The following is a 25341-nucleotide window of genomic DNA, read 5'->3' on the forward strand; positions in this document are numbered from 1 at the left end:
AGCAAGGTGAGAGAGGGCCTATTTCCCCATAACCTCACCAATGGCATTTGTTGTCAATTTTTTAAACTTTTGCAAATTTAGTGGAGAAGAAATGATACGCAGTTTTCTACCTCACTTGGAATTAATTACTTGTTCAGTTCCTGAGTTCCTTGGGAGAGTGCTGGCTCCCAGAAGGTGGAACCAGGTGGGGACCATCATTATCCTCAGTACATAACACAGAACCTAGTGCTTAATATAAGTAACACAGAATGGGTATTCAACAACAAAAAAATCAACCCAATTTGAAAAGGGGAAAGGACTTGAATAGACATTTCTCCAAAATTAATATACAAATGGCCAATATGCATTTGAAAAGATGTTCAACATTACTAGTTATCAGAGCAATGCAAATCAAAACCACAATGAGATACCACCTCACACATATTTGGATGATGGCTATCAAAAAACCACACAAAATAACTAGTGTTGGTGAAGATGTAGAGAAATTGGAACTCGTGTGCATTGTTGGTGGGATTATAAGCACTCCCTTAGCAAGTCTTAAGGTAAACAGTATAGTAGTTCCACTAAAAAATTAAAAATGTAACTACCATATGACCTAGCAATTGTACTTCTGGGCATATATTCAGGAGAATTGAAAGCAGGGTTTTGTTGTTGCTGTTGTTTTGTTTTGTTTTGTTTTTGAGACAGAGTTTTGTTCTTGTTGCCCAGGCTGGAGTGCAATGGCACGATCTCATCTCACCTGCAACCTCCATCTCCTGAGTTCAAGCAATTCTCCTGCCCCAGCCTCCCGAGTAGCTGGGATTACAGGCATATGCCACCAAGCCCGGCTAATTTTGTATTTTTAGTAGAGATGGGGTTTCTCCATGTTGATCAGGCTGGTCTCGATCTCCCGACCTCAGATGATCCACCCACCTCAGCCTCCCAAAGTGCTGGGATTACAGGTGCCCGGCCTGAAAGCAGGTTCTTAAAGAATTACTTGTACACTCATGTTCATGGCAACACTGCTCACAATAGTGAAGAGGTAGAAGTAACCCAAACATCCATCAACAGATGACTGGATAAGCAAAATGTAGCATACCCATACAGTGGAATATTATTCAGCCTTAAAAAGAAAGGGGGATCTCTTAGCCCAGGAGTTCGAGATTACAGTGAGCTATGACCACATCACCGCACTCCAGCCTGGGCAACAGAGTGAGACCCTACCTCCAAAATAACAGCAACAAAAAAGGAATACAATTCTGATACGTGCTACAACACAGATGGACCTTGAAGGCATTGTTAAGTTCAATAAGCCAGTCACAAAAAGACAAATGCTATATGATTCCAATTATATGAGGTATCTAAAGTCATCAAATTCATAGAAACAGAAAATATAGTGGTGGTTACCAGGGGCTGCGGGGAAGGGGAAAAAGGAGGTTGTTGCTTAATAAGTGTAGAGTTTCAGATTTGCAAGATGAGAATGTTCAGTAGATCTCTTTTACAACAATGTGCGTAACGTTTAATACCACTGAACTGTGCACTTAAAAGCGGCAAAGATGGTAAACTAAAGGTTTTTTTATCATAGTTTTTTTAATTAAAAAAATTCATAGGATAAGTCTTCAATAAAGATTTGGCAAATGATTAAACCAATGAATGAATGAATGAATGAATGAACGAACAAATGAGCTAATTGGAAATGTTAACAACTTGGCCTCTCTTCCTGCCGGGATGCCTGCCTCTCATCTGGAGTGGTGTTTTTTCCATACTGTCCTCTTGAACCAAATTCCCTGACACCTGGTGTCCCCCCACGCCACTTATGTTCTCCTTGTTTCCATCCCCAACAGGGAGGCGCCCAGATCAGCCTGGCGGAGGTCTGCCGGTCTGGGGAGAGGTCGACTCGCTGGTACAACCTCCTCAGCTACAAATACTTGAAGAAACAGAGCAGGGAGCTCAAGCCAGTGGGAGTCATGGCCCCTGCCTCAGGGCCTGCCGGCACGGTGAGCTGGGACCAGGTGCGCCACCCTCCCACAAGGCAGCACCCGGATGTTGGAAGGGAAAGCCTCTCCCAGAACTGGAGGTGGTCAGGCATCATGAGAGGAGAACAATGGGGTGGAGCAAGTAGGAGAAGAAGACAGGGAAGGAGAGATCTCCACTAAGGGGCAGGCGGCTCCCTTTCTGCAACTTGTTCTCTTCCACATCTGTGTTTCCTCCTTCTGTCCTTTGCCCTACCTAATACCACTTGGCTAACGAAAACCTTAATTCATGATTTTTTACAAATGAAATGGAGAAGAAGGTAGAAAACTGTGGAAGGTAAAAGATTAACCTTTCTTGGGCCCCTACTTTGTTCAAGGTCCATACTGGAGGCTTTGTATAAGAGGCAGCTAGAAGTCATGGGAAGAGAATCAGAGGGCTAGGTCAGTCATATCACCTCTCTTCCAATTTTTAATGTCTAATATGAGCCTTAAAAGGTTGTTATGAGGATGGGCACGGAGCCTCATGCCTATAATCCCAGCCCTTTGGGAGGCTGAGGCAGGAGGATCTCTTGAGGCCAGGAATTCAAGACAAGCCTGGGCAACATGGTGAGGCCTTGTCTCTACAAAAAAAAAAAAAAAAAAATTTAATTAAAAAAAAAAAGTTTTTATGATGCTTTGAAGAAATATATGTAAAGAGCACTTGGTAACTGTTCCATTGTGACTTTGTTATTTGAAAATCTTGGCCGGGCGTGGTGACTCATGCCTGTAATCCCAGCACTTTGGGAGGCCAAGGCAGGAGGATCTCTTGAGGTCAGGAGTTTGAGACCACCCTGGCCAACATGGTGAAACCCTGTCTCTACTAAAATTCTAAAAATTAGCCAAGCATGATGGCAGTCATCTGTAATCCTAGCTACTAGGGAGGCTGAGGCAGGAGAATTGCTTAAACCCGAGAGGCAGAGGTTGCAGTGAGCCAAGATTACACCGTTGCACTCCAGCCCGGGCAACAGAGCAAGACTCCATCTCAGAAAAAAAAAAAAAAAAGAAAGAAAAGAAAAAAAAATCTTATATTTGCTTATTTTCAGTGAAAAAATATGTTTTGTTTTCATTTTAGTGCGGTACACTTTAATGTATTAAAATATCCTTAAACTGTCTCCCCCGTTTGGAAAGCCCACACCTACTGGCCAGGCAGACTAGTCAGGACTCAGTTGAGCAGTGAGGTTAGTCTTACATATGGGGTATTGGACTCCTATGGGATCCTGACCACATCAAAAAGTTAAATAGAGAGTGTTTTGGATTCAGGTTTTCTTGTAATTATCTGTAATGATCCTTCCCTCTCTGTAACGGTTGTTCCCTCTGTCGATACTTGGTTAGTTTGGACAGCCACTGCCTAGAATTTCAATGGAGCGGATAGGTTGGGACATACGGGTAAAGATAAGGGTAGCAAATAGATAAATTAAGTCTATTTTCTTTTTCTCTTTCTCCTCCTCCTCTCCTTTCCCTCCCACCCCCACCTTCTTTTTCATCATCATCATCATCATCATCATTTTCTATACTTCCTTTTGCATCAGGCACTGTTCTGTTTATTATGTGCAGTTTACCAAGGCTCAGAGAGATAACCAAATTACATTAAGATGTACATCTCATCAGCAAAGCTAGGTCTCAAACCCAGGTCTCTCACTCCAAAAGGAGACTGTGAGCTGATAAAGGTCTTGAAAACAAACTCCTCTCCTTTCTAGAGCATGACCTTGAGTAAGTAACATCAACCCTAGACACACTAGTTCTCTCCTTCCCATTTCTCAAGTGAGTCATAATAATTCCCACCTGTCAGGATGGTTGTAAAGATTAAATAAGATGCTACACATAAACCATCTTTCACAGTGCCTGGTATATACCGGGCCTTCAGTTGATTTTAGTTCCCTCTTTCCCTTCTTACAAGAAAATGTCAGGAATTTTTCAGGCTCTGGCCCACACTACCAAGGGTAACCACAAATTAACCATCTGCTCAGAAAACTACAGGATCCAGTTTTTGCTTTGGTATTAGCTACCATTTACTGGGTGCCAATTATGTGCCAGGTATTCTTCTGTGTTCCTTATGTAGAGTCTCAATTAATCTTCATAACAACCCTTTCTAGCAGTTATTAGAGGAAACAGTCTCAGAGAGTTTAAATAATTTCCTCAAGTCACATGGGCTTTTTCACTGTAGATACCATTCAGTATAAATGTTCCTCTTTCAGGAAGCCCTCCCTGAATGCAACTTCCCAAGCTTTATCACTGCTCCGCTGTTCCCAAACAGCCAATACTTATCTCCTGTTACCTCTCTTCTATGTCATATCCTTACTGCGTTATGTTACTGATGGTTCACACATTGGTCTGATGACACTGTGGTCTGCTTACAGTCAGAGACCTTAATTCTCTCTCACTTCACTGCTAAACTTGGCTATCTTCCTTCACGATGCTGAGTAAGTTCATACATACAGGAGCTATTCTCTGGAGAACTGCTAGTTGAAGGAATTAAGGACAATTTTTCCAGTTTATCAGTGACCTTGGACAAGACACTTGACCACTCTGGTCTTTGGTTTCACCATCAATTCACTGGGAGAGTCACAGCTCTGAGACGCTCTGATTCCTGGCCGGTAGGGTGGCACCTACATTGTACCCAATGACCCAGCAACCTTTGTCTCTATAGGACGCTGTGTCTGCTCTGTTGGAACAGACAGCAGTGGAGCTGGAGAAGAGGCAGGAGGGCAGGAGCAGCACACAGACACTGGAAGACAGCTGGTGAGTGAGAACGCCCTTGGGCCCCAGGAGCTGCCCTGCCTGGACCTAGGCCCAGCGATGAGATCCCCCAATGCCAGTGCAACTAAGAGACGGGTTCCACTGGGAAGGCTGAGAACCCCTCTCCTCATGGGTTCTCTACAGGCAAAAAGGCAATGTAACCTAGTACGATGGTTCCCAGAATTCCTTTCGAATTTGCCATTTCGTTTCCCATGAATCACCTATGCTAGTTCACACCTAATGTTATTCTTTATCTTGATATAGTGACATTTATTTTGCTAAAAAAAAAAAAGTAAAGAAACTTTATGTTACTCTAAATGGAAAATTTGTGTAGTTTGCCATAAATTAAAGAGTTCTTGGGAATTGCATTTGACTTTCAGGAATGGAGAGCAGAAATATTAGACAGAAATAAAATAGAAATTTACTTCTTCTTCACTTAAGAAGAAGAGGGCCAGGCACGGTGGCTCATGCCTGTAATCCCAGCACTTTGGGAAGCCGAGGTGGGTGGATCACAACGTCAGGAGCTCGAGACCAGCCTGACCAACATGTTGAAACCCCGTCTCTACTAAAAATACAAAAATTAGCTGGGCATGGTGGGGCACGCCTGTAATCCCAGCTACTCAGGAGGGTGAGGCAGGAGAATCACTTGAACCCAGGATGGGGAGGTTGCAGTGAGCCGAGATGGCACCACTGCACTCCAACCTGGGTGATAGAGCAAAAAAACAAAAGAAAGAAGAAGAATGTAATCCCAGCTATTCGGGAGGCTGAGGCAGGAGGATTGCTTGAACCCATAGTGAAACCTCTTCTCAAAAAATTTTTAAAATAATGGGAGAGGCCAGGCGTGGTGGCTCACGCCTGTAATCCCAGCACTTTGGGAGGCCGAGGCAGATGGATCACCTGAGGTTAGGAGTTCGAGACCCGCCTGGCCAACATGGCGAAACCCCATTTCTACTAAAAAATACAAAAATTAGCCAGGCATGGTGGTGGGCACCTGTAATCACAGCTACTTAGGAGGCTGAGGTGGGGACAATTGCTTGAACCCAGGAGGCAGAGGTTGCAGTGAACCGAGATTGCGCCACTGCACTCCATCCTGGGTGACAGAGTGAGACTCTGTCTCAAAAAAAAAAAAAAAAGAGAGAGGAAGCAATCCAAGGCTATCCAATTCTGTCAGCCCCACGGTGTTACTGGGAATCCAGGCTCCTTTCCTCTGTCTGCTTTGCTGTCTTTACTATGTGACCTCCATCACCGAGGCTGCTTTATAGCCCAAGATGGCTGCTGGATCACCAGCCATCAGGCAGGTAACCATCAGGAAAGAGGAAAGACAAAAGAGAGCATGCCTGTGTACCTTTTAACCAAGAAGCATTCCTGAATGTCCCACACAGCAACTTTTGCTTGCTTTTCATTGGCCAAGCTTAGCCACTTAGCCTGCCTAACTGCAAAGGAGACTGGAGAATGAGGTCTGTTATTTGGGTACAAAAATCAAATTTCTGTTACTAACGGAAAAAGTGGATACTGGGTAGACCAAGAGCCCAGTCTGCTTCAAAAGGTAACTGTGGAAAACACAGTGTAATGAAAATAAAGCAATATTATTAAAGTCTAGTTAGATATATTGCTTGCTAAGCCTGAGCCTTCTCTCCCATTATTTAAAAAAAAAAAAGGTTAGCAAGTGTTTCAGCAATGTTGAAGACATGCTATTGCCAAAGAGAGACTTTCTCCCTGATGTAATCAAAATGTCTGAACATTGAAAAGGGGACAACTTTCTCCCTTTGTGATTCAGTGCTATTTAATTCCTTGTATTATGAGAAAGGTCTCATCATACACTTTAAGAAACAATGACATAGACGAGGGTTTGAAACTTGGATTTTTCATGTTTTGTGTAACCTTAGGCAAAGTATTTTTTAAACTTTCTATTGCAGTGTAAAATACATGCAGAAAATTCACCTAAGCATAGAGCTGAGTGAATTTTCAGAAAGCAAAACTCCTCTGTAACTAGCACCAAATCAAGAAGCAGAATGTGACGAGCACCACAGAAGCCCACACCTTGTGTCACTGTTGGGCAAGTCGCTCTAACCTTGGCTGAGCCTCATCTGAAAACTGAGGAAATAATACTGACTATATGAGGTTACTGAAAGAGACTCAAGGGAAAGACACTAATGAAGATCAGGTGCAAAGCACATAGTAGACCCTCAATACATGGTTGAAATCATTGTTAGGAAAAAGAGAAGGAACGTTCCTCACTACTGGCTGGAAACAGGGTAAATCCCATGTAGGAAATGGCCACAGCCTATGAGTCTTGCCATTTGGAAGGAAAAATAAGTTGGTCTTAAGTGCATGTGCTTTAAATTCAGACAGATATGGATCTGGAGTCTAGCTCAGCCAACTTCCTTCTGGGATCCTGTTTCTGACCAGTAAGACCTTACTGAGCATTAGTAAGTTTTAAAAGCTCCCTGGGTGATTCTAATGTGCAGCCTGGGCTGAATATCACAGCTGTAAACTTCTGTCTCCTCGTCTGTGAAATAGAGATTTAGAAAACAGCCACTATGTCATGGGGTATTTTGCAAAATTCAGTAAAATTATGCATGATAAGCACTTAACACAGACCCTGACCCGGAGGAGACATTCAATAACTCTTCCGTATTATTATTCTCTTAGAGCCCCAAATTACATATTTAGTCTCAGACGGCGCCCTCCCTTAATATCTGTTACTCCACAGGTCAGCAGATGATTTCTGGAGAGGGCCAGATGGTAAATATTCTTTTCCTTGTGAGTCGTAGGAATTCTGTTGCATCCCCTCACCTCTGCTGTTGCAGTGTGAAAGCAGCCGTAGACAGTATGTAAACCAATGACAGTGTCTGTGTTCCACTGAAACGTCATTTATGGACACTGAAATTTGCATTTTATATAATTTGCACCTTTTCACCAAGTATTCCCCTTTTGATTTTTTTTTCAGCCATTTTAAAATATAAAAACCATTCATGGCTTAGACTGTCCAAAACAAAGCAGCAGACAGGATTGGGCCCACTGGCTATAGTTTGCTGATTCTTGTTTTACTCTTCTCTCTTACTATTTTTTTCATGTGATAAAGCAGATGGCAAGGTTCCTGGAATTTTTGTATGTTCCTTTGTTAGTTTAGGGTTCTCTCTAAATTGTCTCAATCTCTCTCTCCCCCTCCTTTTCTCTCTCTTTCTTTCTCTCTCTCTCTCTGTCTCTCCCCACTGACCCCTGGCCGTCTCCCTCTCTCTTTCCTTTCCTCTCTGTTTCTCTGCCTCTCTCTCTCTTTCTGCTTGGCACACTGCTGTGCCACACTCTACTACGGATCACACAGGCAAAGGTCTGATGCCAGAAATAGGCCCAGGACCTATCTCCCAAAACCCTGGCACAAGATCAGTGGTTTCCACCAAATTCCAAGCTTGTGCTGAGACTTTTCAAGCCGTCTCCTAGCAACCGCCTTCTGTTCCTTCTCCCTTTGTGGCCCCCTGTCTCCACACCCCCTGCCATTCAAACTTCCCCCAGACGCTGTCTTACAAAGGGGGCTGGGGATCCCAGAGCTGCTGTAGTGGGGTAAACCATCTGCGGTCCCCTCCCCCAAGACTGGAAGCTTCTCTTGGTCCTGGGATGTTAACTGGCCTTGCCATGCCTGCTCATCTCTGGAGTCTTGGGTTCTGGTCTCCAAAAGGCTGTCCGTCTGTTGCAATTTACAGTCCTTCCTCAGCACCCAAAACCCGGCGTGTCACTGGTACTCCCTCTTTTTATTTTGTTTTTATATGTCTTTAAATCATATAATCAGAAAACTGGATTTTTTTTTTAAAAGATCCACAAGCAAAATAAAACTAAGAGTGTTAGAAAATACAGGAGAATATAACACCAAACAATACTACAGGGAAAAATCTTTGTATTTGCCTCCTTGGGAACTTGTATTTGTCTAGGGCAGATGCTGAGAAGTGGCATTGCTGGATCGCAGGGTGTGTGTTTTTTATATTTTAATAGACATCATAGAATAGTTCTCAAATAAGTTTTTTTTTTTTTTTTTTTGAGACGGAGTCTTGTTCTGTCACCCAGGCTGGAGTGCAGTGGCACGATCTCAGCTCACTGCAAGCTCCGCCACCTGGGTTCACGCCATTCTCATGCCTCATCCTCCTGGGTAGCTGGGACTACAGGCACCTGCCGCCATGCCCGGCTAATTTTTTGTGTTTTTTAGTAGAGATGGGGTTTCACCGTGTTAGCCAGGATGGTCTCAATCTCCTGACCTCGTGATCTGCCCACCTCCACCTCCCAAAGTGCTGGGATTACAGGCATGAGCCACCGCACCCGGCTATAAGATTTTATTAATAAATGCTCCCACCAGCAATGATTAAGAGTACCCTAACCTACAGCCTCTCTGACACTCAATCTAATCAAACTGCTGTAACTTAATTAAGCATATGTACATTTTTTTATTTTAACAGATAAGGCTAAATGGCCTTCAGAATGTAAATTGGCTGCTCTCCTTTTCACTTCCCACAGGGATAGGCCTGTTTCTGTACCTTCACCAGCACTTGATATTACCAGATTTTTTTTCCGCTTTGCCACTCCAGTAGGTGAAAAGATATTGATGATTTTAATTATTTTTCTCTTTATAATTAAAATTAAGTTGGGTTTGTGGTTTTTTTTTTCTCATCTTGGAATATTGAGATCAGATTCACAGTCAAAAAGAAGAGACTCCCGTAATGGTTGAGCACTTAGTGGATCTAGACAAACCTGTTTTGCAATCCTGGCTCCACAACTAGCCTGCCACATTGAACAAGGCCTCAGGCCTCTGCCGCTCACTTTTTGAATCTGGGAAATGAAGATCATCTCTTTGAGCACTGTTGTGAGGTGTAGCACCTGGAGCTTATTGAGCCCTCAATAAATACTGGTCAATGTGGCTTCTACAGAGGTCTTTGTGGAGGGGCTCCCTGTCTCCCTGTGTGTTCACATGTTTAACAGCTCTTTTTTTTTTTGAGACAGTTTCACTCTTGTTGCCCAGGCTAGAGTGCAATGGTGTGATCTCGGCTCACTGTGACCTCCACCTTATGGGTTCAAGTGATTCTCCTGTCTCAGTCTCCCAAGTGGCTGGGATTACAGGCATGTGCCACCACGCCTGGCTAAGTTTGTATTTTTAGTAGAGATGGGGTTTTTCTCCATGTTGGTCAGGCTGATCTCGAACTCCTGACCTCAGGTGATCCACCTGCCTCAGCCTCCCAAAGTGCTGGGATTACAGGCATGAGCCACCGCACCCGCCAACAGCTCTTTTATTTGTAGATAGAGAGGCTGCTGGGGCCAAGGAGGAGAGCCAAGGCCCCTCCACAGCCGCAGTCCTCATCTAAGTACAGAAGAGGTTTTAATTGCAGAGTTGCGAGTAGAGATCCAAAATGCATTCTCCCCATTGGGAAAATCCTCAGGGAGATTTTATGTTTCCCCACACTCTCGCCGAGCCAGCTAGCTGGATGTCAGATTCTCTGCTTTTGGCTGGGATTCTTTTGGCTCGGTATGATAACACTGTCTCATGCTGATCAGAAGCCGGGCAGTTCTGTATGTCTTTCAGAAGTCAAGATGGGAATAGAGATAAATTACTACTTAACAAATGCAGCCTATTTGTCAAACCAAATCCTTCCAACCTTGGAGTCCAAGGGAAATGGAAAGTTTTAAGGACTATCACCAAAAGTCCCTTCAGCAAATGGTGTTGGAACAATTAGATATTCATATGGAAAAAAAAAACTTGAACACTTACATCATGTATAAAAATTAATCTGTGGCTGGGCACGGTGACTCACGCCTGTAATTTCAGCACTTTGGGAGGCCGAGGTGGGTGGATCATGAGGTCAGGAGATCAAGACCATCCTGGCCAACATGGTGAAACACCATCTCTATTAAAAATACAAAAATCAGCTTGGCATGGCGGCACGTGCCTGTAATCCCAGCTACTCGGGAGGCTGAGGCGGGAGAATTGCTTGAACCCAGGAGGCAGAGGTTGCAGTGAGCTGAGGTCACACCACTGCACTCCAGCCTGGGCAACAGAGCGAGACTCCATCTCAAAAAAAAATAAATAAAATTAATCTCAAATGGGTTATAGAGCTACACATAAAACCTGAAATTATAGAAGTTCTGAAAGTGTAAGAAAGAAACTATTCACAACTTTGAGGTAGGCAAAGATTTCTTAGGACATAAAAAGTACAAACTATAAAAGAAAAAAATCAATAACTTGGGCTTTATCATAATCAAAAACTTATGATCTTCGGAAGACACCACTTAGAAAATGAAAAGGCAAGCCACAGACTTAGAGAAAATCGTGCAGTCCACATACCGGACAAAGGATTCATAGCTCAAATATATTAAGATTTCTTACAACTCAATAATAAGACAACCCAATTTTTATTTTTATTTTATTTATTTATTTATTTTGAGACAGAGTTTTGCTCTTGTCGCCCAGGCTGCGATCTCGGCTCTCTGCAATCTCCACCTCCTGGATTCAAGCGATTCTCCTGTCTCAGCCTCCCGAGTAGCTGGAATTACAGGTGCATGCCACCACACCTGGCTAATTTTTGTATTTTTAGTAGAGGCAACTCGGTTTTATCATATTGGTCAGGCTGGTCTCGAACTCCTGACCTCAGGTGATCCACCCACCTCGGCCTCCCAAACTGTTGGGATTATAGGCGTGAGTTACTGTGCCTGGCCAAAAACCTGATTTTTAAGGGGCTGGAGATTGTAACAGACACTTCACCTGGGAAGATGGTCATAAACGCATGAAGAGTTTCTCAACAAGAAAATGCAAGTTAGGCCAGGCTCAGTGGCTTACACCAGTAATGTTCACACTTTGGGAAGCTGAGGCAGGAAGATTTCTTGAGGCCAGGAGTTCAAGATCAGCCTGGGAAACAAAACCCCATCTCTGCAAAAGATTTAATAAATTAGCCGGGCATGGTGGCACGTGCCTGTAGTACTAGCTACTTGGGAGGCTGAGGCAGGAGAATCAATCACCTGAGCCCAAGAGTTCAAGGCGACAGTGAGCTATGATCACACCATGGCACTCCAGCCTTAGCCTTGGTGACAGAGCAAGATGCTGTCTCTAAAAACAAAGAAAGAAAAAAGAAGAAAATGCAAATTAAAACCCAACAAGATGCAAGTACACACCCAGTAGTAGAGTGACTAACTATAAAGATAAACAACACCAAGTGTAGTGAGGAACTAGAACTCTTAGAACATTGCTCAGGGGAAACATAAAATGGCAAAATCACTTTGGAGAAGCCATTTGTTGGTGTCTTTTTTTTTTTTTTTTTTTTTGAGGTGGAGTCTCACTCTGTCACCCAGGCTGTAGTGCAGTGGCACTCTCTCGACTCACTGCAAGCTCCACCTCTTGGGTTCAAGCAATTGTCCTGCCTCAGCCTCCTGAGTAGCTGGGATTACAGGTGCCCACCACCACACCCGGCTAATTTTTGTATTTTTAGTAGAGACAAGGTTTTACCACGTTGGCCAAGATGGTCTTGAACTCCTGACCTGGGGTGATCCGCCCGCCTTGGCCACCCAAAGTGCTGGGATTACAGGCGTGAGCTACCACGCCCGGCCTGTTGGTGTTTAAAAGGGTAAATTTATACTTACCGTATGACCCAGTAATTCTATTATCTGTTAGGGGCTGATTTGTGTCCCCCCAAAATTCATACATTGAAGCCCTAACCCCTAGTACCTCAGAATGTGACTGTATTTGGAGGTAGGGCTTTTAAACAGGTGGTTAACACGAGACCATTGAAGTTGGGCTGGGACCTCATACGAGGATATTTGGACACACAGACACCAGGGATGCGCATGCACAGAGGACAGACTATGTGAGCACGCTGCAAGAAGGCAGCCATCTGCTAGCCAGGGAAAGAGGCCTCAGGTGAATCAAACCTGCTGACACCTTGAGCATGGATTTCCAGCCTCCAGAACTGCCAGAAATCAATTTCTGTTATTTAACCCACCTAGTAAGTGGTGTTTTAGTTTTGCAACCCTAGCAATATCCAACAGAAATGAAAACCTATATTCATGCATAGACTTGTACATGAATGTACAAGAAGCTTTATTCATACTTGCTTGGAAATGTAAGTAATCCAAACGTTCATCAACTAAACTCTCCTTCTCTCCCTCTTCCTCCTCCTCCTCCTCCTCTTCTTCCTCATCTTCCTCCTCCTTTTCCTCAACCACCCGCCTCGTTCCAACGTTTGGAAGCCCTACCCTGGGTGCATTTAAAGGCAGGTGAACAGATCTAAACATGTTGCAATATAGCCATCCAATGGAATATTAATGATAAAAAAGAGTGAACTGTCTGGGCGCGGTGGCTCACGCCTATAATCCCAACAGTTTGGGAGGCCAAGGTGGGTGGATCGCTTGAGCCCAGTAGTTTGAGACCAGCCTGGGCAACATACCAAAACTCTGTCTCTACAAAAAATAGGATAATTAGCCAGGTGTGGTGGCACACACCTGTAGTCCCAACAACTCAGGAGGCTGAGGCAGGAGGATCACTTGAGCCCACTGGTGGAGGCTACAGTGAGCCAAGATGGTCCCACTGCACTCCAGCCTGGGTGACAGAGTGAGACTCTGATTCAAAAGGAAAAAAAAAAAGGAATGAACCGCTGATGCATACAGCATTGTGGATAAACTTCAGAAATGTTATGCAGACACAGAGAAGTCAGAGACAAAACAGCATATATTGTCTGATTCCATTTGCATGAAACTCTAGAAAAGTCAAATCTAATCTATAATAACAGCTAATCATGGCTGCCTAGTGGGTGATTAAACTGGGAAAATGTAGGAGAGAATTCTGGTGGGGAATGGAATGTTCTACATCTCAAGTACAGTGGTGGTTACATAGGTGAGTACATTGGCCAAAACTCATCAAACTATACACTGAAAATGCCTCATTAAAAATTTTTTTTGTTTGTTTTGAGACAGAGTTTCACTCTTGTTGCCCAGGCTGGAGTGCAGTGGCGCGACCTCGGTTCACTGCAACCTCCACCTCCCGGGTTCAAGCAATTCTCCTGCCTCAGCCTCCCGAGTAGCTGGGACTACAGGTGTGCACCACCATGCCTGGCTAACTTTTGTATTTTTAGTAGAGATGGGGTTTCACCATGTTGGCCAGGCTTGTCTTGAACTCCTGAACTCAGGCAATCTGCCTGCCTCGGCCTCCCAAAGTGCTGGGATTACAGGTGTGAGCCACCGTGCCTGGCCCCCCAAAACTTTTTAAAATATATCTTCAATCATCAAAAGGATTGGAAGCCCTACCTTGGGTGCATTAAAGGCAGGTGAACAGAGGCAGAGCGGCTTCTGGGTGGGTAACCAAAGTGCTTTGTCATCACAGGAGGTATGAGGAGACCAGTGAGAATGAGGCAGTAGCCGAGGAAGAGGAGGAGGAGGTGGAGGAGGAGGAGGGAGAAGAGGATGTTTTCACCGAGAAAGCCTCACCTGATATGGATGGGTACCCAGCATTAAAGGTAGGAAGGGCTGTCGTGGGGAAGGAACCTTCAATCCTTGTGCCGAGGCAGTCAGAAAAGACTCAGAGCTAAGTCTTGGCTTCCAGCATCAGGGCACAAGCCCTCATAATGGAGTGGCCTTTGGGTCATTCTGGTGATAGTAAACCAGGAGAGGCCAACTCACCCATCTCTTTTCTTCTGCCCTCTGCATTTTCCCTGACTTCTCTGGACATAACTCAAGCCTTGCAGTCAGATGGTTTGGGTTTGAATTCTGGCTCTGATACTCCCTGGCTGTGTAGTCTTAGGCAGATGACTTCATCCTTCTCAAGCTTCCATTTTCTCATCTCTAAAATGGGCACAATAATACCAACCTTGCAGATAGGCTCTAAAAATATATTTCTTTATGTGGGTCTGCCCACAGCGCGACAGGAAAAAGGCCAGACTCCCTTTGCTCCCTACTTCCCTGCTGCACTAGGGTCACATTACAGCAGGATTCACTCTCCACAGACAGCTGGCTCCAGGACTCCTAGAGCTAGAGCACCTGCCGTGTTTGAGCGAGGCTGCAGCTGGAGTACCGCACAGAGGTGCCTGGACACGGCAGGTGCAGTAGGACCTGGGCCCTCGTTCTAACTCCTCCACACCAAGGGGGCATCATTTTGCAATTTCTCCAGCCAGAGGGCGTGCCCTTTCTTAAAATTATATAAAGGTACTATTTAGGCTGACAAAGGTCCTGCATGTAGGTGTTTTTGTTTGTTTATGTTTTCCTGATGACTACTATGCACGGGCAGTAAAAACCTGATGGGTTGGTTTTAAAAACAAGACTTGCTAATTGCCTTCAGAATTCGATGAAAGCAACCGTAGTACTTTGCCAGGGCTGTGGAAGCCTTGGGTGTGGTTTTTCAAAATGTACTTGGTTTGTAAGTTTTGGGAGTGTGACATCCAGGATGTTGGACATCACACTCTCAAAACTTTGAGACAGCTCTACTGCTCATGTGAGTTTGTTTGGGGGCTGAATGTGCTCCCACCAGTCCCCAACCACACGTGCCACGGAGGGGTAGGGGTCGGCACACCTAGCCTTGGGTACTGTCCTGGCTGCACCAGGCTGAGCTCATCTAGCAGGGCTAATGCCGAGGAAACCCTGGTTGTGTCTGTGGGGAAAGGTGAGGTGACAGGAGGGAAGAGGAGCAGCTGAGTGGTCTCTGGTGGGTGGCTGAGACTCTGTGGACACTGGTGGCTTCAAGGTGTGACTTCTTCCTCAGGTGGACAAAGAGACCAACACGGAGACCCCGGCCCCATCCCCCACAGTGGTGCGACCTAAGGACCGGAGAGTGGGCACCCCGTCCCAGGGGCCATTTCTTCGAGGGAGCACCATCATCCGCTCTAAGACCTTCTCCCCAGGACCCCAGAGCCAGTACGTGTGCCGGGTAAGTGAGCGTGCAGCCCTCTTCTGCTCCCCTCAGGGTAGCCGAGAGCTTCACACAGGGCTGGGTGCAAATCCCATTACTCTCATGTTATTGGGTGACTTCGGGTATGTTAACACCTCAGAGCCTCAGTTTCCTCAGGTGGAGTTCACGGGCCTACTTCATAGGATTGTTTTAGACAAGCAATAGAAAAGGCTTTGTAATTAGTACTTGGTCAATGTTATTATAATTCCAAACAACTCACTTCCTCCTTGTTCACACTCTGCCCTGCCCTCCTGCAACCACTTGCTGAGATCAGAGGGGGACTCGTCAGTGGCCCCTAGATACAGAGGCATTTCCTTCCCACCTTCAGGGCAATTCTAGTGTACAGCCTGAGGCTGCAAAATTACAGCAGATCTGTATTATTTGGCTACCAGTTTGTTTTGTTTTTTTAATTGAACCTGTTGCTACCAGTTTGTATTATTTTTTAATTGAACCTGCTGCTTACATTTAAAACTTTTTAAAAAGGCGGCCAGATGCAGTGTCTCATGCCTGTAAGCCCAACACTTTGGGAGGCTGAGGCAGGAGGGTCACTTGAGGCCAGGAGTTTAAAACCAGCCTGTTCAACATAGTGAGACCCTGTCTCCGCCTAAGAAAAAGTTAAAAATTAGCTGGGCATGGTGGCATGCACTTGTAGTCCCAGCTAGTGGGGAAGCTGAGACAGGAGAATTGCTTGAGCCCAGGAGTCCAACGCTGCAGTGAGCCATGATTGCGCCACAGCACTCCAGCCTGGGCAACAGAGTAAGACCCTGTCTTTAAAAAAAAAAATTATTTTTAAATTAAAGGGCAATTAAAAATAAAATAAACCTGGGCGCAGTGGCTCATGCCTGTAATCCCAGCACTTTGGGAGGCTGAGGTGGGCAAATCACTTGAGGCCAGGAGTTCGAGACCAGCCTGGCCCACATGGTGAAACCCTGTCTCTGCTAAAAATGCAAAAAATTAGTGCACGGTGGCACATGCTTGTAATCCCAGCTACTTGGGAGGCTGAGGCAGGAGAATCCTTGAACCCGGGAGGCAGAGGTTGCAGTAAGCTGAGATCATACCATCGCACTCCAGCCTGGGTGACAAGAGCGAAACTCTTATCTCAAAAAGAAAACATGAATAATTTGAATGATTTAGAAAAGCCCTTAAGACAATGGATAATGCTCCGCCATTTTTTTTTTTTTTTTTTTGGAAAATTACTGCCATTATGAACGTGCAGTAGAAATCAAGCACAAAGAGAAGAATGTCACTCATCAGAAAAATCACACCAAAAAAAATTAGTGTTTCATTCGTTCTTTTTCATCAGGATAGAATGTGGTTGTTATTTTGTTAAATGGGAGATATAAGATAGAAGAACTTTGGTGAAATGTTTATCTTTTCCACCTATAGACTCAAGCCTCACGCATTTTTCCCCAGTGTTTTTTAAGTGACCCTTTTCCAGGATTCGCATCTTCAAAAAACAAAAAGCACCTGTCCCACTTATTAAGCATCTGTAACACACCAAGCACTATGCTTCCCCTTCCCATATTTTATTATTTATACCGTTTCTAAGCCTGCAAAATCACAAATTAAGAGATTCCCAGCCAACGGAGATCACACGCCACAGGTAGAAAGGGCATTTTTTTTTTTTTTTTTTTAGCAAAGTCATATATTTTTCCTTCTTTGCTTTCTAGTTGGCCCACTTCAGCTCAAGCTTAGGTCTTTTTGTATAAAACTTACTGAAGGCTACAAGATGTAGCCAAGAGTACAACATTGTGAAAATTTTCCTATCATTTCCTCTAAAACTCTGCAGGCATGGAGACTGTCTGCTGAGATATAGCAGGGAACAATTTAACCCTTTGTTTTGCACCCACAAGATGAGCATTACCAAATTCCCAACAGAGACATGCTGGGGCTGTGCTGTGCCTCCACCCTGCCCCCTCCACAGCCAGCTCCGCGTGTCTCAGTCTGTAACTGATAGCATTCCACTTCCTGCCTGTACCGGTCAGGGTTTTTCATTGCAAGCAATGGAAATGGACAGTGAGCAGTATATGCAGGAAAATTTGGGGGAAAGGAAAGTGAGGAGCTCACACACTCATCATAAGGCTATGGAACCAGCCTCAGAAATCAGGCAGGAGCAAGGAAGGCCAGACCACAGCCAAAATCACACCACAAAGCCAATTGAGTGACACCTTCACCGATGCTGCCACAAAACCTGGCCCCCACCGGCCCCATTGCTGCCCCTGGCATTCAATATTTATGCCTCCACCAGGTTCCTGCCATGGCTGGCATGGAAGCTCTGGTCACTGCTGCCACTGCCACTACTTACCATTAATGGCTTTTCCCTGAGATAAAAACAAACTTGGCACATTTGTAGAATGAAGGAGAGAAAGAGTGGCCTGTTTCAATTCAAGAGACAATAGTAACAGACTTGGGTGCAAGTCACCAGGTTGTGATTCAAGGCCTGGAGCATTTGCATCCAATTGACAGAGGCTAGTCCTGTGCCTGCCTCTAGCTGCAAGGGAGGCAGTAGAAGCAAGGTTCTGCTACTTTCAGCTTCATCAGTGGGAGGTTGGCTTTGTTTCCCACCAAGTCATAAGGTGGGGTTTTCTCACCCACAGGATGGGATTTCAAATGCTAATCAGCAACACTTCCAGCCCCCACAGCCAAAAAATATATTTTCTGTGTAATCTAATCTTACAGCCCTGTAAGGTGAGTTGTGTGAACCCCATTTTATAGACACAGAAGCTAAGACTCAAAAACTCAAAGCACTGTGCTCTAGGTCACACAGCTGCTAAGTACAAAGCTGGGAGTCCAACTCCAAAGCCTGCAGCCTCTCTGTTGCTCAGAGCCACCTCCTGAGGGCCTTCCTCTGGCCTCCTCGGGTCTGATCGTGAGTAGCCCCTTCCACTGGCCTCTGCACAAAAGGCGTCCTCTGCTGGGTGCCTCCCTTGTTCGGTCTTCATCTTCACCTATGTCACTTGGTTAGTTTTGCTGTCTTGAGTTCCCCCACTGAACTCGAAGTCCATGGATAGGGACAATGAATTACCCTTCCTACAGCTCTCCTCAGCCCCCATGTATTCATCTGAAGTGCTACCACATTTGTGGGTTGATCGACTTTGACCAAATGGATACAGCCCATCCTAAATTCTCATTCCTGAACTAGCTTCCTGTGATTCTAAATGATTTCACTGCTCTCTGCATCAGTTTCTCTAGCTATTAAATGCAAGTAATAATAAGGTAACAACATTCTCTACCATGTCTGAGATTAAATGCATTAAAGTGTCTTTATATTAGAGAAAGCTAAATTCAAGGACTTAATGTAGCTTCTGTCTTTCTTTTATATAACATAGTCTTTAACATGTAAACAACTACAACTTAAGGATCAATTATCCTGATACCCATTTCTGGTCGGTAGGACACATATCCTTCAAGTGCCACCACTGGATTAAAACAATGTAGAATAAAAGGCTGGGCACAGTGGCTCACACCTGTAATCCCAGGACATTGAGAGGCTGAGATGGGAGGATCACTTGAGCCCAGGAGTTTGAGACCAGCCTGGGCAACATGGTGAAACCTTGTCTCTACAAAAAATGCAAAAATTATCCGGGCACAGTGGCACATGCCTTTAGTCCCAGCTACTTGAGAGGCTGAGGCGGGAGAATCACTTGAGCCCGAGAAGTCAAGGCTGCAGTGAGACGAGATAGCACCATTGCACTCCAGCCTGGGCGAAAGGAGTGAAACCCTGTCTCAAAAAAAAAAAAAAAAAAAGAAAAGAAAGAAAGAGAAAGCCCCCTTCTGGTACCACATGCAACCAGTTTATATGAATCTACCCCAGTTGTCAAGATGGCACACCCTTCCACCTGCACATTAGTTTCATCCCTGAGCCCTACTTACAGGCTGGAGCCAGGAGAGCTGGTGGCCTTGGAACCAAACAGACTGGGCCTTGAACTCTGGTTTTGATACTCCCCAGCTGTTCAACTATACAAGCTTCTTAATCTCTCTGGGCCTCAGTTCCCATCATGTTAGAATTGTCTGAGGATTAAATGAAACTGTCACTGAAGCACCTGGCACGTAGCAGTGGCAGTCATTATTTTTACTATTCAGCGTCTGGTTCTGTTGAGGCCCTGCCTAGCCCAGTGGCTATTTCATCAGTCTGTCCCTGGAGTTGCTGTGTTTGTCAGCTTAGCAGGACTATTAATATCATTATCACAATTAATTATCAATAACCACAGAAACAGCTTCTCAGGAGACCTGCAACAGTGAACTGACAGCTGCTAGACACACAAGCACAATAGCATCGGCCTGTGACAACCCCACCGACTTTGGAAATAGGACTTGAGAAAGAACTCCCCACTCTGCTCCCACCTCCCAGGGGGTGCTGTCATCCTACCCACTCTCCCTTGCGCTCCTTAGGGGTGGGACACATTCTCAATATAGAAGCTTCCCATCCTGACTACAGGCCTGATTTCTGGTCTTAGATGGGGAATACTAGCCCTCTGGGGGGAGTATAGATAACTCAGTGATCGAGGGGATGCCCACGGGGAGAGTTACGATCTGCCCCATCATCTCTAAGGATATGGTCCCTGAGGCTTTGCCTTTAAGCTGTCTTTTTCTTTTTTAAATATCCATCTTGACAGTGGCTCCATTTGAGTCAGTAAAGGCAGGCTCCATAGACACCAGGGAAGAGTTGATGCAAATGGCCCTTTGTGTAGAAGGTTAAGAGGGCAGTATACTCTGAAGTCACGCTGGCCAGTGTCCAGCCCTGCTGTGTGGCTGACCAGCTCGCCAACCTTGGGCCAGTTCTGCAACCCCTAAGCTTCTGTCACCTCACTTGTGAAAATGGATTTGCTCCTATCACATGGGGTTGTTGGAAAGGTTCAATGGGATATTCGTGGCATTTAGCATCATGCAGATACTAGTATGGAGATGAAGCAGTATGCATCATGCATAGTACATGCTTAACGAATGTTCACTTATAAAGAAAAGAAAGGTCAGAATGAAACCTGGGTGTTTGCAGGAGAGGAAGGACTGTGCCGAGTGGAGGAACCTGACCTCCCTCTAGGCTTCAGTGCACCTTCCAGAATGCACTCTGACCATGTTTAAGATTCCATGACTTTTCTCTTGCAGCTGAATCGGAGTGATAGTGACAGCTCCACTCTGTCCAAAAAGCCACCTTTTGTTCGAAACTCCCTGGAGCGACGCAGCGTCCGGATGAAGCGGGTAAGAAAGTCACCTCAAAGCTATTTTTCTGCCTGCTCCTCCCTCGTTGCCCCAAGCCCTGTGTCCTGCACACACATCTCCTAATGTCTGGCCATTTCTCCTCAGCCACTGGCTAGAAAAATGTTGCTCTCTCAAGCATTTGCGAACAGATGTTTGTGAACTATGAGGCCTGTGTAGCCACAGGGGAAGGTGCTGAAGGGTAAATGTATTTGTCTTATTATGACAAATAGGTTAGATGAGGAGTGTGTACACTTGGCCTTGCCTTCCTAGATAGAAATCAAAGTCACTAAGAACTAACCAACCCAGCCGGGCCCCATGGCTCACACCTGTAATCCCAGCACTCTGGGAGGCCGAGGTAGGAGGATCACCTGAGGTCTGGGGTTTGAGACCAGCCTGGCCAACACAGTGAAACCCCATCTCTACTAAAAATACAAAAATTAGCTGGGCGTGGTAGCGTGTACCTGTAGTCCCAGGCTGTACTTGGGAGGCTGAGGCAGGAGAATCGCTTAAACGCAGGAGGCAGAGGTTGCAGTGAGCTGAGATTGCGCCACTGCACCCCAGCCTGGGCAACAGAGTGAGACTCTGTCTCAGGAAAAAAAAAGAAGAAGAATTAACCAACCCAACAGTCATCAGTTAGAGCGCGTCATCTGACAGGAGTCTTCCTCATGCAAGACTCTGCTCAGTGTGTCTGTCGTCCAGGTTCTGGTGACAGAGAAGCTGGGTGCCTCTGAGCACCAGCCTGAAGCAGGGAAGTGCAAATGGGCTTCCCTCAGACCAGCGGGAAGCCCACAGGGAAGAGGCTGCAGACTTGCCTTGCGGAAGTCTCGCCTTTCCTAGTGGAGACTGAGCTGAGCCATCCGGATGGGGTGGGGGTAGGCAAAGGAGCCACCCCTGATTTGTCTTTGACCATTAAGGGCTGCAGGAGATGCAGGGGGCCCTCCCCACTTTGGGCTTTCAACACAACTTTAAAGCAGTTCTGTCTAATGAGTTTGCAGAACCAGAAGAAACCAGGAGCCAGAATGTCAGAAAGAAAAAAGGGGCCAGGCGTGGTGGCTCACGCCTGTAATCCCAGCACTTTGGGAGGCCGAGGCAGGTGGATCACCTGAGGTCAGGAGTTCGAGACCAGCCTCAGCATTGAGAAACTCCGTCTCTACTAAAAATACAAAATTAGCCGGGCGTGGTGGTGCATGCCTGTAATCCCAGCTACTCGGGAGGCTGAGGCAGGAGAATTGCTTGAACCTGGGAGGCGGAGGCTGCAGTGAGCCGAGATCGCGCCATTGCACTCCAGCCTGGGCAACAAGAGTGAAACTACATCTCAAAAAAAAAAAAAGAAAGAAAGAAAGAAAAAAGGAGAGAGAAAGCAAAAGAGAACATGGATGGAAAAGATAGTGCCAATAGCCCCCAGTAGGGGCAGGCCCCCCACCTTCCCTGCACTGCCTGCTGACAGCCAGAATCTGGTCCTTTGCCTAACATCCTACACCTTAACAAGTCTGAGGGGGGAACTGGAGAGAGCAGGAGAGAGACAGCAACACAGGGGAGGCTACACAGGGAAGGGAGAGTGTGCGGGTGTGGGAGAAAGTGGACATGGCCTCAGGTGACAGGGACAACCAACTGCCCACTCTGGGTCCCCCACCCCAACCCCCTCTTCTGTAGCTGGCTTGTACTGCAGTCTCTGGAGCACCAAAAGTTACCTGGGGAGCTTGGTGACAATGCAGATTACAAGGCCACACTTCTGACCATTTAATTCAGGCAGCTGGCGTGGGCCCTGAAAACTGCATTTTAACAAAGCTCCTTAGGGGCTTCTGGAGCAGATGTTCATGGTCCACTCCTGCAGAAATGCCACTGATCTCCTACTTGCTCCCCCTGCGTTTCCCACAGCTCCCTTCTAAGGCAGGCCCTACAGGAGCAGGTCCCCTTCATCATCCCCTGTTCCCCTTAACCAAGAGAATGACTTAATAAGGGAGCCCCGATGGTGGGTCTGAGCCCACATTTCCCTCGGGTCCTGAGGAACAGGAGAATCCAGAGGCTGGGCCTGGGCCCTTGGGCACTGCTCCTTGCTTCCACGCACTACCTGAGCTGTGTTGTCTCTACTGCAGCCTGCCCAACTTCTGAGACTGGACAGACGAAGCAAAAGAATCTTTATTTGTTGCTCTGAGAACTTGAGCCACGTAGATCACTCAGCTGGATTTCCTTGATCCTGCTCATTTATAAGTGCAGAGCAGACCATGTTCAACCTAGAAGAGCATTCTAGAAATTCTTCCTAGAGCTGTCTTATATTCCTAATAGTATGCTTGCCAGCCGTGCAAAATGAGACTAGGTCTTATGGTAATGCTTCTTATACTGTGTCTGAAATCTCTGTATTGGTCATTGTATTTGTTTTCTATTGCTGCATAACAAATCACCACAAACTTTAGCAGCCTAAAGTAATACAAATGCCTTACCTCACAGTTTCCGCTGGTCAGGAGCTTAAGCACAGGTTAGCTGAGCTCTGCCCAGGGTTTTAGCAGGCTGAAACCTCTAAGTGTTAAATGGCCACATCCTCATCTGGAGGCTTGACTAAGGAAACATCTGATCCAGGCACTGCCTCCAGATGTTGGCAGAATTTATTACTTTGTATTATCTTGCTAGCTGTCAGCTGGGGGTTTAGGGGAGCACTTTCAGCTCCTAGAGGTCACTCTCAGGTTTTTGCCCTGTGATGGTCTCTACAACATGCTTTATTTACTTCTTTAAGGCCAGCAGAAGAGCCCAGCCAGGAAAAGCCCAGGCCATCTTTTAGGGGCTTACCCGATGAAAGGAGAGGAGATTATACAGGGCGTGTATATTAGCAATGGGATTTGAGAAACCATTTTAGAATTCTGACTCCCACAGTCATGAATTATTGTTTTTTAATCATTAGTGATTTTTGATGGGAGGAGAGTTAATGATTGTATTAATCAGGGTCTTTTACATATAGATAACTGAAGAACCCAACTCAAATACAGCTTAAAAATGAAAGAGGGAATTTATTGTCTCATTTAATGAAAAAATCCAGGATGTTGGACTACCTTCAGGCATGGCTTGATCCAGAGGTTGAAATGATGTCATCAGGCCTCAGCCCCTTTCTCATGGCATTGCTCCCTCTGTACAGCTTAATTCTCAAACAGGTCACCCCACAAGTAAAGATGACCATGATCAGTCCCAGGTTTATATCTCGAAGGCTTAGCAACCTCTGTGTAAAGACATTGTCTCTTTTCCAAGTAGTTCAGCAAAGTGCCAGAATTGAGTATTAATGGCTGGGCTTTGATAACATGCTTACCTCTGAACCTGTCACTGAGATGCAGACTGGCCAGGTTCAGGTCACATTCCTATCCCTGATGCCCCACACAAACCAGGTGGATTGAGTGCAGAGGAGGAGGTCTCCAAGGGAAGGTGAGGGCATTGTTACTCTAAGGCTGGGGAAACAAATGGTGGACAAGCAGAAACAACAGGGGCCCATTACAGGAACACAAAGTCAAGAAGACATGACTTCTGCCCTCAAGCAGGAACAGACCTGTATTGGGGAAACAACTTCAGAACAGTACAGTGACAGGAATCAATAATTGAGAACGTACGTATGGAGGGTGCTGAGAGTACTGAAGCTGGCACAGTGTACAGAGAGGGCGGGTGGGGACTGCAGCCAGCTTCCTGGAGTGGAGCTTCAGCTTTACCACATATATCCTGTGGGACTTAACCTCTGCAAGCCTCATCTGTGCAGATGATAACCCTCGGGACCTCCTAGGTTTGTGAAAATGAAACGAGGTTATGGAAATGAAGTGCTTAGTGCCGTTCCTGGGACATAATAAATGCCCAATAAACATGAGCTGAGTGGGAGAATTCAAGACAGGCTTCCCAGGGAGGGGCAAGCCCCATTCGGAAGGAGTGGATGCCTACGGATAAACCAAGAGAGGGTATTTGAGGGTCAGAGGAAGAGGCTGGGTGGGCTCAGTGGGCAGAGCTCTAATAACAAGAGAAGCCGTCCCCACCCCCACAGCCTTCCTCGGTCAAGTCGCTGCGCTCCGAGCGTCTGATCCGTACCTCGCTGGACCTGGAGTTAGACCTGCAGGCGACAAGAACCTGGCACAGCCAACTGACCCAGGAGATCTCGGTGCTGAAGGAGCTCAAGGAGCAGCTGGAACAAGCCAAGAGCCACGGGGAGAAGGAGCTGCCACAGTGGTTGCGTGAGGACGAGCGTTTCCGCCTGCTGCTGAGGATGCTGGAGAAGCGGGTGAGTTCTGCCTCGAAGGCAGGGGAGCCCTGCGCTCTGCCCCAGAGAGTCGGGGGGCACTGCCCTGGGGAAGAGAGGCCAGAGCTCATGATGCATCCTACAATTCCCACCACAGGTTCCACTGAGGATGTTCCACCCATCCCTCGTTCCCATCAGTAGAGGGATCCAGGAATCCCTTTGCACACTCAACCTTATGAACCTTTCACCTGGCTGCAAGGCCCATTTACTGCATTTGTTGTTGTGATTTTGTGTGCAAGCCCTTATTATTC

General features: G+C 46.0%; 1 protein-coding gene across 9 annotated transcripts in view; it reads left to right on the top strand.

Moving 5' to 3' along the window:
- Positions 1–25341, top strand: part of WWC1 (WW and C2 domain containing 1) — a 180094-nt gene that overhangs the window by 150327 nt on the left and 4426 nt on the right. For 3 of the 9 annotated variants that reach the window (XM_008963295.4, XM_024928878.4, XM_034961317.2), the window contains 6 exons: positions 1824–1991; positions 4639–4730; positions 14074–14206; positions 15445–15609; positions 20737–20829; positions 24821–25072. In XM_008963295.4, the coding sequence (XP_008961543.3) occupies positions 1824–1991; positions 4639–4730; positions 14074–14206; positions 15445–15609; positions 20737–20829; positions 24821–25072 (903 nt within the window). The remainder of the gene's footprint in view (positions 1–1823; positions 1992–4638; positions 4731–14073; positions 14207–15444; positions 15610–20736; positions 20830–24820; positions 25073–25341) is intronic. The other 6 variants (XM_008963296.5, XM_008963297.5, XM_003810912.6 and 3 more) reach the window with 3 other exon arrangements.

Source organism: Pan paniscus, chromosome 4 (genome assembly GCF_029289425.2).
Source record: "Pan paniscus chromosome 4, NHGRI_mPanPan1-v2.0_pri, whole genome shotgun sequence".
NCBI classification, from domain to species: domain Eukaryota; kingdom Metazoa; phylum Chordata; class Mammalia; order Primates; family Hominidae; genus Pan; species Pan paniscus.